Source organism: Epinephelus moara, chromosome 1 (genome assembly GCF_006386435.1).
Source record: "Epinephelus moara isolate mb chromosome 1, YSFRI_EMoa_1.0, whole genome shotgun sequence".
Taxonomy (NCBI): Eukaryota; Metazoa; Chordata; class Actinopteri; order Perciformes; family Serranidae; genus Epinephelus; species Epinephelus moara.
The window spans coordinates 45,928,187-45,949,529 of NC_065506.1; the positions used below are offsets into that span (position 1 = coordinate 45,928,187).

General features: G+C 39.6%; 1 protein-coding gene across 4 annotated transcripts; it reads right to left on the reverse strand.

Moving 5' to 3' along the window:
• Nucleotides 1–404: 404 nt before the first annotated feature.
• LOC126395545 (hepatoma-derived growth factor-related protein 3-like) lies at nt 405–17,091 on the reverse strand. Of its 4 annotated transcripts, none has more exons than XM_050053092.1 (6): nt 16,756–17,091; nt 13,027–13,103; nt 11,465–11,603; nt 11,027–11,188; nt 6,027–6,159; nt 405–4,298 (listed from the first exon to the last, which is right to left on the reverse strand). In XM_050053092.1, the coding sequence occupies exons 1-6, from the start codon at nt 16,837–16,839 to the stop codon at nt 4,216–4,218; spliced, it is 678 nt and encodes a 225-aa protein (XP_049909049.1). In that variant the 5' UTR covers nt 16,840–17,091; the 3' UTR covers nt 405–4,215. The 4 variants fall into 4 exon arrangements, with proteins under 4 accessions (XP_049909049.1, XP_049909057.1, XP_049909064.1 ...); XM_050053100.1 differs by having other exon boundaries at nt 406–4,298; nt 6,027–6,156; XM_050053107.1 differs by having other exon boundaries at nt 406–4,298; nt 6,022–6,159.
• Nucleotides 17,092–21,343: the final 4,252 nt, after the last annotated feature.

Below are 21,343 nucleotides of genomic sequence, written 5' to 3' on the forward strand. Positions count from 1 at the left end.
AATTGAATTGGGGGTGAGGGTGGATTTATATATATATATATATATATATATATATATATATATATATATATGTCTTTGTCAATCTCTAGTCCTCTACCAGAGGCCTTGGAGTTTAAGGCTTCTGCGCAGTATCGTAGCTGTTCCTAGGACTGCTCTCTTCTGGACAGAGACCTGAGACGTTGTTCCTGGAATTTGCAGGAGCCACCCCCTGATGCTACTATAAAACATTATGTCCTCTCCATAGTAATGATTGTGTTTAGGGAAAATTGTTCTTTTATTGTAGTTAAAAGTTAACAGGAAAAGTACAGAAAGACATCAGCTAGCATGCTAATGGTAGCATGTAAGTGTGGTAATGTTTAATAATTGCTCAAATCACAGATTAGCCAAAGTGCATCTGACGTCAACAGGTGATTTAGTTAAGGTAACAACATAACATTTCCTGCGGCGGCACCACCCTCAGGAAAAACCTGACATTATTGTCCCAGCAGTGATGTGGATATTATGATGTAAATCCATTTTTCACGCATGCATTAATCTTGTTTCGTGGTGTGTAATGAGCGTCACATCCTCATGATGCATTCCAATGAGTTTATTTTGTAAAAGTCTCGTCCATAAACAGCAAAAACAGTTTACAGTAAATTACAAACCTTGAAAATGCAAAACATGTTCCAAATACGAGCATAACAAAGATCTGAAGGAAATAAAAACAAAGCATGAGTTTACAAACAGAAGGTGTCTCACTCAGCTATCATCAAAAAATAAATAGGTCTATATCTCAAGACAACAACAGCGGAAGCAAAGTAAAGGCAACTGGCACAGAGTTAAAAGACAGTAGAGTAGTCTGGTGTCAGTCTAAGATAACTCTCACAGGAACAATGATAAATGCATCATCACACCTTATGTTGTTCACAATGTCTCAGATGAAAACCATTTTACAGCTCTCAGGTTCCTCAGAAAGTTAAAGGAGTTTAGTTTACTGTCAGATTCAGACGTTGAGATGAGGCAACAGAACAAAAAAGTGGATTTTATTTTTCCTCCGAGTCCGTCGCATACCAACAGATATCTGATTTTTAACTAAGACCCAACAGACACGTTCATATAAGAATGATGTGGAGTACAACAGTAGAGCATGCCACTATAAAAAGCTTTGAAATATACAGTGATCTATTTCACAGATACACAGAAGAACAGATGTATCACTTGTCCATAAAAAGATGAGCTGTTACCTAGAGCAGTCCGAGTAGAATAGTGGTCCTATATTCTACAACAAAAGTAAAATATACAGATATAGTTCATTTCGAGTTACAATGTGTAACCCAGTTGTGCACAACACTTCATACATTTATCTATGTATTTCCATTCGTCTTTTTCTGGTTACATAAAAGAGTAACATATATGGTGATGGATAATGTCTGACAGTTACTGAATATTCCGTTAAGTCCCTCCCGTAATTATCCTGGTAAAAAAGCTATTTCAAGCTACAACTAGAGTGATCAGTACACTGCAATACCCAACATATATCATAGATGGTAGGAGAGTATATATATGGAGGTCTTATCAAATGCATTTGTACACAGTGACAGGTGATCATGGGTGATACGACACAGATAGGTATGCACGGGCCAGTATAAATACTGATTGATGGCTATCTACACTATGTGTGACGATGGGAGTACTGGGAAGAACACAAGCCACTCCAACCCGCTGTTTCATATGGCCGAAATGTGACACGTAGTGACATGACCGTGTTACATCATGTCACGTACAGAGTAAAGATGCACCGATACTGTAGTTTTACTGTGACGGATTTCACACACTTTTGTAAAAATGGCCCTCTGAGCACATATAAGTCACTTTTTAACAATAATTAAAGAGGCAGTAAGTAATTTACTGTGATATATTCAAAGAAAGTGACAGGGTGATGGATAAAAACTACTGAGTCCTGCATTGGGTTGAGTGCCTGGTGGGTTACCTGCAAAAAAGGCTCTTGTACACATCCTGTTTGTCAGTTCTGGAGCTTAGAAATTTAACTGTAGTTAGTTTTATGTTAACTTAAAACATTAACGCTCTGGTACTCGTGCTATTTTCCATTACAGTTTTAGTTATTTATATGACATTCCCTTTTTTAGAAACTGTATTTATATATTAACCACCATAGTATGAGCCTAATGTTGTGTTCACACCAGGCACGAATAAAACAATTTGTGCGAGTGAATTAAATGTACAGTCGATGTAAAGATGTGATTAGATGCAAATTCCCACTGGGCGGCACGATGGATGCCTTGTGAAATACGCAAATGAAGCGGCGTGAATGAGTAGCGAGTAGCGTGATTTCATGTCATACGCTTATTCACGAGATCGCATTTGGTGTGAACACAACATAAGCCTAAAGGATCTGCATTATAACACAATGTATCCTCATACAACAGCTACAGCTACAACAGATGATATCTAACGAATTAGCGCACCTATTTGTAAGGTTAAGAAAAAGAATCATGGTTGAGCATCATCACATTCCGTACATAACATATAGTTATGTACTTGACGTAATGCTGCGTAGGTTAGGTTTAGGAAAAGAACAACAGTTGGACAACGTCATGTTACATACTTAACTTAAAGTTACGTACTTACTGTAAAGTTACATAAGTTAGGTTTAGGAATGTAAAGTTACGTAGGGTGAGATTAGAAAAGTAAAGTACGTAGATTAGGTTAAGGAAAACAAACATGGATGGGCGTCGTCACATTATGTGCTTTAATAGTTATGTATTTAACGTAAAGTTACATAGGTTGAGTTTGGAAAAGTAAAGGTATGTTAGTTAGGTTTAGGAAAAGAATCATGATTGGGCATCATCACGTTACATACTTAACGTAAAGTTTCAACGTACCTTGAAATAACTCAAAGTTCAGTTGCTTTCAACACAAACAGCGGTCTCCTTGGTGAAAGTCATGTGTTTGTTTGACCCATCCACCACCTCAACCTGCATCCTTACGCAGACCTCTGCTCTTTATACTACTTCCTTCAGCGCATTGGTCACATGATCGCAGCCTTCCCAGTTACGTGGGTTATGGACGAATTACTGGCTCATGATTATTTGGGTTATTTACGAACTCTAGTGCATTACTTATCGTGGGTACACATACGAACAGTGCATGAGAACAGCCTGTATGACACAGTACAGTAGTCTTTCTGCCAGCTCAATATCGATATGTACATTCAAATATATTTCAGCTACCAAACAGTCACTGTCTCAAGCCAAAACACTATTATGGTAGCATTTATCCAGCTGATATATTACGACTTCACTTGACTTCACTTGCTTATTTCTTATTATTGTCTAATTGGGATTTTTCTTTGTGACTTGGCAGCAGGTGCTGTTCTCCCTATTGTATGAAATTATCCAATTAATGACTTCTTTCAACATATTCCATCTATTCCTGTGTGACAACGACTCCAATTACTGATGAAGACTGTGAGATGGAGTCGATAGTTATGGAAAAAGCTGGTAAGCAGACCTTGAGTTAAGATTATTTGACTGAGTTAGTGGATAGTAATTAAGATAATCAGACATAAGTGTTCTGACATGTTCAACCAGAACAGATGGACATTTCACTGCTGTGTTTTCAGTGAAGCAACAGATTTAGTTCGACTCCTGCAGTTATTAAAAGGGATAAAAGGGAGCCACCTACACCACCCACCGATTATGTAACAAATAAATGTCACTTATCAAGTTATGAAAGGAGCATACCTTATAATTTCAACATTTTCATTCTGGTTGGGATTTAGTCTGAGCCTAGTACAGAAAAGGTTCAGTTTAAAACAGTTAATGTTAAGACAACTTCTCAATTGTTGCCAAAAGAAGATGATAAAAGTGAAGTACCTAATGCCCCTTTAAATATACTACACTTAAGGTTTAGTTAAAAATATGAATCGTTCAGAGTCACCGGATAAAAGCAGTTAAAAATCTTAATCTATTTTCGAGAATTCAACGTGACAAAGGTTTTGATTTCTAAAATGGCCCTTGGGGTTATATTTAAGCGCAGGAAAAAAAACTGCATGACATAATGCCCAGTTAAATCCTGGCGTCCACGTGACGACCGATACCAGTATCAGTATGGGTGCATCTTTCATACAAACACACACTGAGAGTCCAACAGAGAGGTGGAGGTGACGATGGCAGCCAGTAGATGGTGCTGATGAGAAATCATGTTGTAGATTCACTTATCCAACATCACAGCTACAAAGAATGATTTCCCCTCCTTGCTTTCTTCTCTTAATGTTCCTCTATGAGCAGCTGGTTCTGGGGATACAGTGAGGAAGAAACACAGTTATTATCAGCACTGCTGGGAGTAGTATTATTGGTATTAAGATGAGTCAGATGTAAATCAAAGTGCTTTTCATACAGGTGAAATTTACTATACAATATGATAATTAATACAAAAATAAATGGGTAAATAACTCTGACTGTGTTACTAATAGAAGGCACACAGTGATAAAAGTAATTACAGTGATCTAGACTAAAAGTAAGTCATAAAAATAAGACAAAATGTTGTGGTTTAAATATATCATCATCCTTGACAGTTACAGGGGGTGTTTGCAGTCGGCTGTGAGAGGGGTATCTGAGAATTCTGTTCTAGATCTGTAATTGGCCCCTTTGCATTATTTATTCAACTAAGTACTAAGTTCAGTCTTCCAAATTCAGATATCTTCAAGTCAGACACTACGTTAAAGAAGAGTGCCCGCTTTGAGTCCACGCCCACCACCCATCCTTTCCTTGAAAATCTCTTGATCTCTGCCTCCAAACAGTTTCAAAATTTATGAACTGTTTAACTACTTTATTTTCTTCAGATCTTATTAGGGAAGTTTGGGCCAGTGACTTGAATTCAGAGATATCAGCAGAGTTCTGGGAAGTGGCAACATCCTGAGTTCATTGTTGTTCTGTTAACTCATGTTACAGGTTAATTCAGAACAAGGTGATGCATAGATTGCTTTACCCAAAATCAAATGTGACAAGTGCAGCTCTGCTGTAGGACACATTTCCTCTAGTTTTGCCCAACATCATACAACGTTTGGACTGTAAGTTTCGAGTGTCTCTCAAAGGCCTATTCCAGAGACATTTAGCCCGTCCACAACTTGGACGTCTTCGGTTGCTCTGCAGAGACTTTTGAGCTGCCATACGACTTACAGATTACTCTGCACGAAGAAATAGTGGTTGCTAAGAAATTTATTGTCCTCACCTGGAAATCTACCACGCCACCCTGTTTTGCACAGTGGCTCAAGGAAATGTTATATCTTATACAAATGGAAAGACTGCACCTGCACAAATCCAATACACAGAGCAGATTTGAGGGAATTTGGGGATCTTTCTTGGCACAGTGTCATATTAGGGGCTGTACACATGCTGCGTTTCTTGCACCCTCAAATTTCATTGCTCTCAATGTAAATGCGCAGCAGGCGTGCTAAAATGCCAGAGCAACGCTATTGCAGCTTTTCAAGATTACCAAACTTAGATAACCGGCTAGCGCTCTAAATGGGACAACATATCACAACGAGGCTACTAGCTCTGTAAAAAAAAAACCATGTAGAACAGCCAGCACTGGTACACTTCAAGAGTTTTTATTTGAAGAGACAGAAAACACGGGGGATTCAATTGTTATACACTACTTTGATAAATTAATTGATAAATTAAAGTTTAAACATTTGCCTGAACGTTAGTCTACAGTGCAGATCCACGTGCCCACAATAACCAAAATTGTAGATTAAAAGATATATAAGTATATAGGCTTCAAATAAGTAAATCACATGTTGTCCTAACAGTCATATTGTCCTCACAGAGGCTTCTTTACATGTCTGTGTAACCATTCAAAATTTACAGCAAAATGCAAAGCAATTTTCTCTGAATGTATGGGATATTAAATCTTTTCAACATCAGCCTTTAGACTGCGACCCATTCCTGTGCACCTGTGTTGAGCAAGCACTAATAAAGGATTAGAGTGCTAAATATTTATGTTTATGTATCCCACCTTACTGTCAGTGGTGTTTTGGATGATGTCGTTGTCGGCGTCTCCTCCCTCTGAGCCGCTCTTCTGGTCGTCATCTTTCCCATCCTTCTCCAGGTCATCTTCTCCAGATGAGATCCTCGACAGCTTGGAGGATTTCTGCTGCACACACACAGATCAGGATGCAGGAAAACTTGCTGAGTGTCAGAATTTTGGTTTCTCAGAGACAGAAATGTGAGCAACAGCACGTCAAGACAAACAAACACAGCAGACAATAAGCACTCAGAATGTAAAGCAGGCTCACATGATTCTACTGTACAAAGTGCCCCTGTGCTTTTCCAACACTGACAAGTAGAACTGTTATCTGTGAGAAAGCCCTATTAAAAGCTCCAGAAAAAGCAGGTCAGTGGAGCTCGAGTAAAGATTTGGTCTTAATACAAAATACAGATTTAAATATGCATTTCTTTATATCAGTTATTAGTAATTATATTTCATCTGTAACTGTCTTTAATGTATGTGAGGAGACCTAAAATTGATGTGGTCACCATTCAGTAGCAGCAGTGGCACAATCTATCCCTTTAAAATATTCCATCATTAAAAATCAGTCATCAACTGCTTATAAACGCTTGAATGCTTCGAGAGCTCCATTTTAAAATTCATAATTTTACTACTGGTCAGTGTGTGTGTGTGTGTGTGTGTGTGTGTGTGTGTTCACGTGTGCGCAAGGGTGTGGGGCTGAAACCAACCAAATGACTGCACCCCCCTCCCATCGCCCGATAAACACAGAGAACACATCTTTTCTTAGCTGAGGAGAGTCCAGTTCCTTCGTGTACCTCTTGTACACACACACACACACACACACACACACACAAACATCAGCAAACCGCTCCTCAACAGTGCCACATTCCTTCGGATGCACCACATGTGCTGTGCGTAATGGAGCCCAGTTGCTAGGCAACAGTGGTTGCTAAGTGAGGAGCAGGATGCATGTGACTTTTTCAGCCTGCTTCCATTTACAGCAGCAATGGCTTATGCACTAATACAGTATCACACTGTGGCAGTGCTCTGCAGCACTCCATCCCTTCAAACCTCCCAGCCTTTTTTTTTTTTTACCTCCAAAATGAAGACAAGGTCAAAGAGAAGAGGACGCCGTCATGAATACAGGACGATCATCAGGAACAGAGGTTGATAAAGAAACTAATGTGGGATGATTGAAATGTAGAGAAATACCACACTGTGAGGCTAAAGTCTAATTTTCAGCAGAGGAAATTAAATAAAGAAATTTGCCAGGGTGCTCTATTTAAAAAAAAAATCCTTAACTGGAACTCTCCAACCTCTTTACTGCCAATGTCCTGATACTCTGAAGACCTGCTCATAGGTTTTATATGCCACTATGGAAATATGAATCAGATATATGTTGGAGGATAAAGCTGATATTAATTATCATTATCTCACTGTCAACAAATCCCATGAAAAGACAATAAACAGGAGGAAATAGTGCATTTGCTGGGGACCATTTTCAGGGGCAGTGTTCATGGTAATGAATGAACATGTCACCCAGAGCAACGGTGAGGGCGGCTTTTAATCTCAGTGTGGTCATCTGGAACAGGCATTAACGCTTCTGCCTTTAGAGGTGGTCAGACAACAAGTGAATGAGCGGAGTGAGACCTTTAAGAGATGCCTGTGCCAGTATCAACCTGTTTTAGGGCTGCTCCCTAATAGTCAACCAAACGTTAGTCGACCAGAAAGTTAGTCTAAGTTAGCAAGATATCATTGATCGCTTCGTCGTAGAAAAAAAACAAAGAAACAAAAAACAAACAAACATGAAACTCAAATTAAATCAAAACCTATATGACTGGACCATGTGGGAATTTAATTTGAAAGGACAGACACAGGAAGTCGTGGTGAAGAGAGCTTTCCATTTACTGGTCCATCTATATCCCAACCCTCACTTATAGTCATGAGCTCATGGTTCTCACACCTTCAACTCAAACTATTGTGTTGCCCTGCCCAAACTATATAATTTAATAATCAAATTAATATTGTAAACATGTGAGCGACTAGTCAACTAATGGCCCTAAATGACAACTGTTGCTCGACGAGGTAAACTCTTAGTCTGGGGCAGTCCTAAACTGTTTGTACATGATCGCACCCTAACACATACAGAGGGCGTAGATTTTGTGGGGAGGAGACAGCAGACACATTCCACTCAATATTGAGAGCATGTGCCCCCCCTTTAAAACGTTAAAGTAACAGAGGAGTTTTATTCTGACAAAGTTAAAGACATTTACACCAAAAATTGGTGCATAAAAATTCCCCAGAATGCAGGAAATTAAAAGTTTGACAGCCCTGCAAACCCAGTGTACCTTAGCCCTTGTTGCAGCACTAACTCCAAAGCACTGAGTTATTGCAGCCTCTTTCAAGGCAAAAATCAAAATCCAAAAATACTGCAGCTATGCCTTTACCTTCACAGGTTGTTGGTGTGTAATAGGAGTTCTGTCAATGCTACAAATGAAGCTCAGGGTAAATTCAATCACAGAGACTTTCTTTCATTCATTCACAATTCTCTCTCCATCTCACACCCACTGCTTCCTCCAATCAGCTGACTCTGGGTGTTAGCTCCTCTTGTAAACCAATCAAACTTTCCCATGAACTCTATCAGCCAATCATGTTGCTGCTGCCAAACTTTCTATTCTCCTCTCTGCTCCTGTCAGCTGTCATTTTAGGCAGAATCATCGCGCCCTTCTTTACCCCATTCACCTCCTGTCTCATCTCATCTCATCTCATCTCATCATCATGACCTCTACCAGCGGGGGGGTTCCCTACTCTTCTATGGCTTCGCCAGCCTCCTCAATTATATGACATCACAGTTGGGTCTAATCCCTTTATGTGCTGTGAGGGTCCAAGGACAGAGGGTTGTCTTATGCTGTAAAGCCTCTGAGGCAAATTGTGATTTGTGATATTGGTCATTACAAATAAGATTGAATTGAACTGAACTGAAATGTGCAAACATGATCATGACCCAAGATTGCTTCTACATTCATAAAATCCAACCTCTAAACTGATTACATCAATTTCAGGCCAGTTGTCATGGACAGGTACGTAGGTAGGAAGGTAGGTGGATGGATGGATGATGAATGGTTGGTTAGATAGATAGATAGATAGATAGAAGCTGCAGCAGCCTCACACACACACACACACAGGTTCAGTTAGTGGTAGACACAAATGATCTGTGAGTCCAGCTGGTTCAGAGGGACGACACCCTATACCTTCCTGGCTGTTAGTCTGATGCTAACAGTTCATATACACATAGGCCCTGTTTAGACGACAACGGTTTCTCTAAAAACGGAAAAGTCTGTCCTTTGCGTTTTGAAAAACTTCTGCGTTTATATGACGACGTTATTGAAACGATCCCCGTTCACACGGAGCCGCAAAATCTACTGGAAACACTGTAGTATGCACGCCAGGCCAATGGGTGGCAGTGTAAATTTGCAAAGCAACACCACGGCATGACGCCATGCACCTGCGCTGAAGCGCCTTCCTCTTACAAACCAAAACAAAGAAGCACAGATAACTTTGTCTGGATGGACGACGAGGTGGAGTTGCTACTGTAACAGATCTACACTTAACTTCAAATCAACAGGGTGAGCAGCACAAACAGAGCTCGGCATTGTTGTTGTGACGGTCGGCATGCCTAGTGACTGGAGCCGTAATGCACATGTGCGAAAAGTCTCCGTTTTCAGAGGAACTGCATATTGCAAGTTTACATGACAACAAAGACGCTGCTGTTTCCAAAAAGTTGCACTCTGGAACCCGTTTTCAAAGCGTTGCGTTTTCAGGCACCCAAAACGCCGTTGTCGTGTAAACGATCGGCCAAAACGCAACTAAAGTTTACCGTTTTCAGTTGAAATCGTTGTCATATAAACGGGGCCTAAATAGAGCAGGCATGGGGGCCAATCATGGCCCCTGGACCAATTTTAAACAGCCCTTGGCTTGACTTTCGAAATATACCATATGTGGCCCGCAAGCCTGATCACTTTGCATTTTCTCCCTTCACCTCACTGGCAGGACAAGTATGGACTACACAGGTGGAGCTAATGTGTTTGCATCATTTCATCAGATGGTGAACAGGCGGATGTAACAGTTAGCTAACAGGAGACAGCCTCGTTAGGAAGCAGACATGACCACAGCAAAGAAGCATCGACAGTGACACTTTTAGGAGCAGTGGGAAGCTGAACACATTTTCACTGAAAGATAAAACACTCGTCTCCTTTGTGATTTTTTTTAATAACCCATATAATGCGAGGAGCAGCAGGCCCCCAGGTATTCTCACATTATCTAATCTGGCCAATTAGTTTAAACGCCCCTGAAATAGGGGGTGTGAAACTTCTCTCGTAATCGCCTCCTCTTTCCTCACCACTCAGGACTCACAGTTTACTGTCATGCAATCCAGCAATCTTACCAGACATGTCAACTATCTTATGCAGTTTGTTTATATCACTCACTGCCAATACAAAATACCAGGCAGAAGAACAGGAAGTTAAATGCTCTCCACAAAGGAGCAACACAAGAGGACCAGTATATGTCTGTCCACTCTGAAGTGTCTCAGTTTACTCATGAAATACAGACACTGCAAATCTTTCTCATGAACAGCATATGTGTTAGAAGTTCATGTCAGTTTCACAGGTCACAGGTCACCAGACTATCACAGAGCTGACACATAGAGACACACAACCATTCACACTCACATTCACACCTACGGACAATTTAGAGTCACCAATGAACATGCAAACTCCGCACTGAAGGGCTCCCCCACCCTGGGTTCAAACCAGGAACCCTCTTGCTGTGAGGCGACAGTGCTAACCACTGCACCACCATGCCACACTTTTGTTTTCTTCCAGTTCAGATGCATAAAACTGGACCTTCAGCAACCAACAAACAGATCTACCCACCTACGACATTCACACCATCCTCACTGCTCCTGTTACACCTGAATTGTGTTAGCGTACCACCAGCTGGAGTAAAGTACCTTAGAGGTGGCTGTCTTTTTCCGTTTGGATCCGGTCTTGTCTCCCTTCAGCTTCTCCTTGTCATCTTCCTCCTCCACAGAGTCGCCCTCCTCGCCCTCACTGCTGCCATCAGCAGCGTTTCCCCCCTCTTCTGTTTCTGATGAGCTCTGTTGCTGGATGGCCTGCGGACAAAACATGCCAAACTTCTTTGGTTGTTGCAAAACTAAAAGCAGACACTTCAAATTTATAAATGTGACAAGTTAACACAAATGAATCTGTCTTTTTCCACTCAAACACTATCTGCTCTGAACAGCCCTTTCCTTTGTGTCTCACACTTTTGGCGAGGCAACAATGTGGCTTTGTCGAGCATCAAGCCTGTCTGGCATCTCTGCTTCCCCCTCATGTTTTCTCCCACTGTTTTCTCTCTGGACCACAGACACAATAGACCGCCGACTGACCTGATAGCCTGTGAACTTGACTCCGGGGTTGTTCTCAATCTCCCACAGGCCCTCGTTGAAGCCTTTCCTCTTGTTGGACTTGCCAAATTTGTCTTTATACTCCTTGTAGGGCAGAAGATCCTTCGGGCCCAAGAATGCACTAAAGACGGGAAGAGAGATATTTATTATCATTATTATTACTGAAACAGTCAGGGAAAACATGTGATGCTTCAGGAGTTAAACTCAGCAGTAAAATAATCTGACCTTTACATGCAAATGTTTGAATTTAAAGATGTGAAATGTTGCAGAAAAATAGAAACTTTAAACCAAAACCCAGTCAGTATTAAACTGCAATAATAAAAGAAGTAAAACCTGAGATGACCCCATTTATTTTAAGAAGTGCCTGCTTATACAGAAGCTTGAATATTAAATGCCTATGTGAAAAATCTTTATTTATCACTGATGCATTTGGCAGTGTATCAGATAGCGCTGGTTTATGATTGTAATCACATGACCAAAGTCCCATAACTCTGATGACAACTGAGCAAAGTCCATCTTTAGAGGCTGTTGTTTGTAAACAGTATTGACAGGGAAAGTGAAAGCCAACTTTTGTTTTTTGGCACTGTGTCCACGATTTTCATAGCTCCCTCTTGAATGCTTGCCGCTTACAGTCTGGCACCTGGTTGCTACCTTTTTATAAAGTCTGGACCATGGAAGGATTACTGAATGGCACAGGCCCAGGGGCCCAAAGTGTCGGGGGGAGGATGGCCCTCACCTGCAAAATGTCACTCAAATCAACATGTACTCACCAGGAAGAGATTCAAAATGACCACGAAGAGATGCAAAGGAACTGCAAAGAGGCACAAAATAACTACAAAAAGGGCAAAACAACCACTAAAAGGACACAAAATGACCAAAAGAGTTTCAGTGAAGAACTGAAGAAGCCTCTTGGATGAGAGGTGAAACATCTTCAAGTAACTCAAGCAACTCCAGTTGCCCATGATATCGCACTTATGAAGGCTAAACAACTTTTTTGATTTTTGATTTTTTTGGAGGCTTTTTTCCTTTATTGACAGGGCAGTGTGAGGTGTGAGGAGAGAGGGAGGATGGCATGCAGCAGGGGGCCACGGGTGGAGTTGAGCATGGAGCTCCCACCCTACCCACTGAGCTACTGGGTGCCCTGGCTTAACAACTTAAAGGTGTGTGTGTCTTGCTCCAGTGTAGAAAAGGTGGTGGGGGACTTTGCATATCTGTGCCCAGGGGCCACCTGCTCGAGAATCCGCCCATGGTCCTGACCTTTAAGATGTCGTTGAAAGCTCAGGAAGATGCTCTTTGACCTTCAGTTTAAATTATCATAACTATTATTTCCAAGGTCAAGAATGAACTTTCCCACTTAAACATGTTCATAAACAAAGATGTAGAAAGAGTATTGTCAGAGATGAGAAACATTTTCAAACAATACTTAAACATAAAACAATCCTGCTATGGTGCATCTGTATCACAGCTCCATAACATTCATATCAAATAACATAAGTGTAAGAGGAGAGCTGGCTGCACATCCTGGAGGAAGAAGAGGTGCCTACGTTTCATGGGTCCCAAAGAAGAAGATGGGGTACTTGTTGGCAGGCGGTTTGACAGCTCCCTCTGGAAGCTCATCAATCTGAAGGACAGGCAGAGAGAAACTGTTACTGAATATTTATTATTACACCCCTCCTTTGTACACTCCATATGACCTGCTGTACACAAACAAGAAAGGGTGGTGAAACTGCTGTGAACTTCTGCACATCTCCAGGTCAATATTCTTATTATGTTCCTGAGTCAAACTGTAAAGATCTCTCATTTTTAAACAGATATAATTGACATATTTTCCCTCATAGATGCATAATGTTCTACATCATCTTTCTTGACCTTTGCAGTGCTGGCTTTTAGCTTTTATTCTTATATTTGTCTTGTTATACATAAACAAAGTGTAATGAAATTGCTGCCAACTTTTGAACATCCCCTTGTCAATATTTTGCACATTCCTGATTAAAACTGTACAGCTCTCTCATTTGAGACAAGATGTATTACACATATATCTTTTTTCATATCTTTATTGTATTTTTTCCTGTTCTATATTGATGTTTTGCACGCTTACTTTTATTCCTGTATTTGTCTTGTTATACATAGACAATAAAATGTGGTATAATTTGCTGTGAATATTTTGCACATCCCTGAGTAAAACTGTACAACTCTCATTTTAAAACAGATATATTGGACATATCTTTTTTTCACATTTTAATAGTATTTTTGCCCCGCTTTATATTTATGTGTCTTGATTTTTGCAGTGCTTGCATCTATTTTATTTTTTCAAATATTTGTTATATTATTATTACTATTATTTTTAATGCTTTTTGTGAATATTTTTTAAGTTCAATAAGTAAAGGAACAAAAAAAATAGGAAAAAAAATACAAAAGCAGTACACAGGGGGAAAAGTTAAATATGAGGTCATGGTTTAAAGAAAACATGACAAATTTTCCTAGTTTAAATTAAGGTGTCATATATGGTTACATACAATAATCATGTGGAGTCTGTCTCACTGGCTAAATAAACACAATATTTTCTCCGTTGTTATTTTCCAATTCTTTTCGATGTTGTAAAGAGTGTGTCACCTGTTCCAGAAGATGTTAAGTGTTCAACAATATTCCTATTTGTCATATTTTTTTCTCATATTTGCATGTTTTCCTGTTCTATACTTATGTTTCGGGCCTTTGTGGTGCTTGGCTTTATTTTAATATTTGTCTTGTTATACAAAAACAATAAAATGTGGTGACATTGCTGCCAACTTTTGCAGATACCCTGGTCAATATTTTTGAAAAAAAAAAAAAGAAAAAGAAAATTAATATTTCTTGAATAAAACTGTACAGCTCTCATTTTAAAACAGGATATATTGGACATATTATATATATTTTTTCATATTTTTGTTGTATTTTTTTCTGCTCTATATTTATGTCTCTTGACTTTTGTGGTGCTCGCTATTATTTTATATTTGCCTTTTTATACATAAACAAAAATTGCTGCCAAATTTTGCACATCTCCAGGTCAATATTTTTGCACATTCCTGAGTCAAACTGTACCGCTCTCTGATTTTAAAGCAGGATATATTTGATATATTATATCTCTTTTTTCATATTTTCTCTGGGCCACATTTATGCTTCTTGACTTTTGCGGTCCTTGCTTTTATTCTTATATTTGTCTTGTTATACATAAACAATAAAGTAAAATATAAATATTTTCTGAGTAAAACTGTACAGCTCTCATTTTAAAACAGATGTATTGGACATATTATATTTTTCTTTCATGTTTTTGTTGTATTTTCTCTGCTCTATATTTATGTCTCTTGACTTTTGTGGTGCTTGCTTTAATTGTTATATTTGTGTTGTTATACATAAACAATTAAGGATGGTGAAATTGCTGTGAACTTTTGCACATCTCCAGGTCAATATTTTTGCACATTCCTGAGTCAAACAGTACAGATCTCTCATTTTAAAACAAGATATATTTGACATATTTTTCCATATATATATATATATATATATATATATATATATATATATATATATATATGTATATATACCTGCCAACTTTTGCACATCCCCTGGTCAATATATTTACAAAAATAAAAAATAAAAAAACAATATTGTCTGATTAAAAACTTTGCAGCTCTCATTTTAAAACACATATATTGGGCATATTATATATATTTTTTTTCATATGTTTTTTCTATGTTTTTCTGCTCTATATTTATGTCTCTTGACTTTTGTGGTGCTCACTATTATTTTTATATTTGTCTTCTTATACATAAACAAAAATTGCTGCCAACTTTTGCACATCTCCAGGTCAATATTTTTGCACATGCCCCAGTAAAACTGTACAGATCTCTCATTTTAAAACAGGATATATTGGACATATTATATATCTCTTTTTTTCACATTTTGTTGTATTTTTTTCCTACTTTAGATTTATGTTTCTTGACTTTTGCAGTGTTTGCTTTTATTTGTATTTTTTTTTATATATATTTTTAATATTGTTTATTATATCATATTCTTATAGCATTTTTCCAATACAATACACTATTAATGAACATTTTTTTGCATTCAATAAGTATAAGAACAAAAGAAAAGCAGTACACAGGGAAAAAAGTCAAATATGAGGTCATGGGATGTTCACAACAACATGACAAATCTTCCTAGTTTAAATTAAGATGTCATATATGGTACATACAATAATCATGTGGAGTCTGTCTCAGGACTCTCATATTTGTATGTTTTTCTGTTCTATATTTATGTTTCTTGACTTTTGCAGTGCTTGCTTTTATTCTTATATTTCTCTTGTTATACATAAAGTGGTGACATTGCTGCCAACTTTTGCACATCCCCTGCTCAATATTTTTATTACATCCCTGAGTAAAACTGCAGATCCCTCATTTTAAAACAGGTGTAATGGACATACTATATATATAAATATATATATTTCATATTTTTATTGTATTTTTATGTTTCTTGACTTTTGCAGTGCTTGCTCTTATTTTCATTCCCCCTTCCTTATTTGTATCACATGCACCAAACACCAAAGCAATCCCCCTGCACGTGCAGACTTACTTGACATTAACCTGACTCTGACTGTAAACTGAATCAGACCTTGTGTATGATGTTGTGAGAGATGCTCCAAGTAATGTGTTGCAGGAGGCTACAGATGAATCCTGACAGCCTCCTCCTGATCCTGCACTGTGGAAACCCTCAGTAACTCACAACACGATGGCCCATGTGCGCCATTGAATCTGAGGCCATATCTGTGTGCTGTTAGGAGGCTATAGTGTGTGATACATGACATCATTTATTGCAAATGAGACGGCTGTATTAATAGTGGTGTTTAAACAGAGGCGCTGCGGGTTACCTGAGGTCAACTACTGGCTCATTTATTCTGCTGCTGACAGCGACATGCAAACAGTAAATTACAAAAACACATGTTGAACTAATTAGAGGGAAATATTAAGATGAAAGATGCGTTACAACTGAAGCAGGCGGTGAATGGAAGGAAGGAAGGAAACGTAATGAGAAAATGGAGTCCAATAAATGTTACGTTTCTCATATTTTTATAATGTCTCTATTTATCCTCAGACAAAGGCTTTCTGTGGCTGATACACGCAGACTAAATGTGTCTGAGCTCAGGGCACCGTAGCATCCTCCTGTTCCCCAGCGAAGCAGCGGCTGTATTGTGTAAATCAACCCCGCCTCCCTGCGCTCCCAGCCCGGCCGCATCACAGACTCACCCTCGCCGGCCAGTGCGGGTATCCCTTCATCTTAGCGAAAACCAAATCTCCTGCCTTGTATTCCCGCGGCCGTGGTCGAGCCATGTCGCTGGATGGAGACGGAGGTGTGAGGTGACTTTATAATCCTGTGCGCTTCTCCCCGGGGCCCTCAACGCAGGGCTAAATTATCGACCATCAATGTTTTTATATCAAGACTGCAGTTTACACGGAAATAAATAATTAAAAAACGCGGAAAACGGGGCCTGGGAGAGGGCTATCCTCTTACGCACGAATTCAGGTGTAAGCGTCACCGAGAATGGCCTAAGTTAGAGTAGGGTACCTGTAAGACACGCAAAGTCTGCCAGAATAGGACACATCAAACTTCCGGTCATCGAAATAAAAGCAACGCTGACGCACATGTCTCCAACATTTAATCCCACCAGTAACCAGTCAAAACACTGTCCTCAACGTGTCTCCTTCAATTTAAGATGAACAACTCTTTTCTCTGCTCCACTGAAACACCTTACTTTAGTGAAAATATAATCCATAATGAAACCAAACCCAACAGTTTGACTTCATGGCACATGCTTAAAGCTGACAGAATATTACCAACAAAGTGATATAACACACATTAATGGCAGTGATCAAATAACCCATCTTCCTGCCATCACACACACTCAGATGTAACTCCAGTTTACATGTCTCCATTTTATTGCCTCCACAGTTTAATGGCAGCTGGCAGCCACTTGGTGGAGGCATATCCCCTGTGATGTTTCCTTCCTTCAGCCTCGTCACAGACAAGTTGACACCAGTCCAACTTCTTGCTACATCTACTTCTGTTTTATTGTTAATTTTAGCAACAAGTTAGATGTAAATGTAACAGCCGTTTAACCCTTTGAAACCTGAGCAAACTGGCTTGATTTCCTCCTCCTTAAAACATGTGAAGAAGGCAATGAACATCAAAAGAAGAAATGAGCCCAAAATTAGCAAGAAATTAGTAAAAAAAAAAAATTAAAAAATTAAAAACAAGTAAATCAGTTTAAAAAAGGAAGAAAGAAAAATATAAACAAACAAAAAAATGACCTGGTGACCCCGTACTAAGTGACATATTTTATGGATATTTCTGCGAGTCTGCAAGTGCGGCGAAGTGCAGACATTTGGATTCAGCCTCTGTCTCCGTGTGTTTGCTGGGCGTGGCCTCCTCGTTCCCTCCTCTGCCGATCCTCCTGAGTGCTAGCAGCTGCTGAACCTGCACACCTGAACCACATCTATAATCAGTGCCTCCAGATTTGGGCTGCTCAGCCTTCAGCTAATCTGCCTGCTCTGCTTCGCCATTCCCTGCTCACCTCAGCCATCGTTTCATTCAAGCCTTCAGCTCCACTTATTCAAACTACAATAAACTGTCTTTAATCATTCAGTTTCCTAGTTGTGTTTGTATTTGGGTCCACAAGTTGAACTGCCACAACATCAGTGTTCTTATCAAATGGCCTGGGAGCGTTCACAACAATCAGGTGTTCGCTGAATCCCAACTGAACACTAATTTCAAGAGTGGCTGAATCCCTGCCTTAAAAAAACAAATTGTGAATAACGAAGAGCTTGTCCCAGTTTTTTGGAGACCCAAAGTATCTCTTACTGCCCTCCCACATGAAGGAGGACACAAATGATGGCTGCAGCACTCAAGAGTATAATACTTTGGCTTGTCTGTGTTGAAGGTGACTGGTAATTGAATGTGCTTTGGGGTGACTGAAGAGTTGTGGAGCACTTTAAAGTGCTGTGGACATGAACCTGAATAACCTCCCTTCTGTCATTTTTGAATGTTTTTCCCCACATAACTATTGTGAGGCCTGTAAAGAGACACTTGATGACAGCCATGCAGTCTGACCAGGAATTCCAACCTGCCACAGAAAACAACTTATCAGTTTGACATTTGCATCCTCAGAGTCACATTGTTAGCATGGCTGCATATTTTAAACTAAACAACTAATCAAATCAATTAGGATTATATGATACAATCTGCAATCATCACTTAGCATGATTTTTACACTTGTGATACCGTTAAAAGAGCTTAGTGTGCACAGCAGGAGCATCAAACACACTCTGTCTACAGAAACCACAGGATTAAAGTTTAAATTTAAACACTACAGTCTGTTCACTGTGGAATTTCTACAGTAGGCAATTTCAGCACTCGGTGCAGAGTGGTCACTTTCTGTTCCTAAATCCCGTAACCACTGCCACAGAAACCGTGCGTGCATCTTTATAAATCACTAACCAAGGGCACGCATCTGTCTCATATTGGTCACTGCTTCCCTTTCACATTTAGATTTCCCATCATCAAGTCACATCACTGCGGCCTGAGGGACCTGCAGCCTCCACTGACTGTCCACTGCATCTGTATGAGCAGTGTGAGAAGTTTGTTTCTGGTGATGCACCACGAAATAGAGGGACATAAACTTATATTTTGCCAACAACATAAACAAAAATCAATTTGCTTTTCAGATAAACAGTAATGTAGATAGATTCATTTCTTCGCGATTGACTGAGTTGCTTTTGAAGCTGTTGTAAAATACTCTTTAAACACACGGCTGTGACCACATGACAGTTTCAGCACTAGAAAATGCATTACCTGCAGAAAATGTGTGTGAATGTGGACAGCTTAAAGGGATAGTGCACCCAAAAATGAAAATTCAGCCATTATCTACTCACCCATATGCCCAGGGAGGCTCAGGTGAAGCTTGCACAAGACGGTGAGACATGGGCACCGCGTTCATGTGTGTTCACGTGCTTTCGCTGGTCTCATGCAAGCGCACACACGTGAGTGCGGTGCACAGAGAGGCAGTTAGAGCTACAGGCTACAATGAGGCTAAAAACAGAGTTCAAATGATGTTTTTCCAAACAACTTTTTATGTCGGGGCTTCAGGACACTTGGATCACTATGGACGAGCAGTATGGAGATATTTTGTGGTTTCAATTATGTGTTTTTGGACGTTTGAATCTGGGGCGCCGTCAGCCTGCATTAGGTGGAGTTGTGTTGCTACCTCCTCTCCCCTTGGATCTCCGCAAGTGTTGTGAGGACTCTAAAACTTCACCTGAGCCTCCCTCGGCATATGGGTGAGTAGATAATGGCTGAATTTTCATTTTTGGGTGCACTATCCCTTTAACTGAATCACAAAGCATTGCTAAAAACTCAGAAATATTACTTCGAATTTTCTATAAGATCCTAAAGCCCAAATGCATTTCACTGCACTGTGCAATGCATGCAAAGTGTGACAAACCTGGCGACTGAACTGTATAACTAGCAGAGTTGGAAGCTGAACTGCATAACTTAAAGTAGTTAAACACTAACGGTAATACTGTCAAAGGTGGAAGTGGAAATGAGTGAATTGAATCGTAAAGAGAGTAAGAATGGTTTCTGTGGTTGAAAATATGCAGAAGTAGTGGTCCATTAAAAACTGCATAAGAATAATTACTTCGTGACCTGTTCAAAGCTTAACTGAAGTCTGTAGATAAACATATGGAGAGTAGCAGAAGTTCAAACTGGAGTAGACTAGTGATTTGAAGATGTTTATGGATTCGCTACAACCAAAGGAAAATATTAAAAAGCTTGAAATTTCATCCTATTGTCATTTGGGGTCTTTCATTTAGAAAATTCATCTTTGTGTGGGCTCCTTTCCCAAGGTTAATAAATGTTACTATCTGAGTTATTTTATTTTGAAAACCTAGCAACCCTTTGGCAATTATCACAGCTTCTAAACACTTTTTGTATCCAGCTAAGAGTCTTTCAGTTCTTGTTCGGAGGACTTCTTCTAGCTCTGTGAGATTCTTGGACCGTCTTCATGCACTGCTCTTTTGCAAAGTTGCATCACCTGGCCTTTCCTAACGATGACTGTGAACAAACCAGAGATCTAACAAGCTAAGTAAGGTCTGAGACCCTGGGGAAAGTTGTCAGAGAGCTCAAATGTCTTGGGGTGCCCAAACTATTGCATGGTGCTCCTTTAATTTTTTTACCCTTTAAAATTGTACAAAACAAAATCAATACTCTAATCTTGCCTAAAATGTTGAAAAGCATTTGTCATCACTTCATCTTCTACTTACTGAACTATGCACAGTTAATAAAATTTTCACCAGTGATACCCGAGTCAAAATATAGTGAAGAAAGTATGCTTATGTATCTTACTATATAATGATGAAAACTCTGTCTGTCTGTGTGTCTGTTCCACGTTTTTCTCCTCACTTACTTGGTCAATCCATGTGAAATTTGGCACAGTGGTAGAGGGTCATGGGAGGATGCCAATGAAGCAATTTTACATCAGTTGGCCAAAGGGGGGCGCTATAGCAACCGATTGAAATTGCAAACTTTGAATGGGCATATCTCATGCCCCGTATGTCGTAGAGACATGAAACTTTGCACAGAGATGCCTCTCCTCACGAGGAACAAATCTGCCTCAGAACCCCTAGCTTCCGGTTATAGAGATTTTCCGCCATTTTGAATTTTTTGAAAAACACATAAAATCGATCTCTTCCTGGGAAGCTTGACCGATCTGCATGAAACTGGGTGAACATAATCTAGGGACCAATATCTAAAGTTCCCTCTTGGCAAAAGTTGGAAAAC

Excerpts from the sequence above, each read along its gene's own strand:
- LOC126395545 (XM_050053092.1), bottom strand. The coding sequence starts at position 16,839 with ATGGCTCGACCACGGCCGCGGGAATACAAGGCAGGAGATTTGGTTTTC. Across the intron at positions 13,104-16,755 it reads ACCCGCACTGGCCGGCGAGG|ATTGATGAGCTTCCAGAGGG; the intron begins GTGAGTCTGTGA and ends CCTGTCCTTCAG. Across the intron at positions 6,160-11,026 it reads AAAAGACAGCCACCTCTAAG|CAGAAATCCTCCAAGCTGTC; the intron begins GTACTTTACTCC and ends GTGTGTGTGCAG.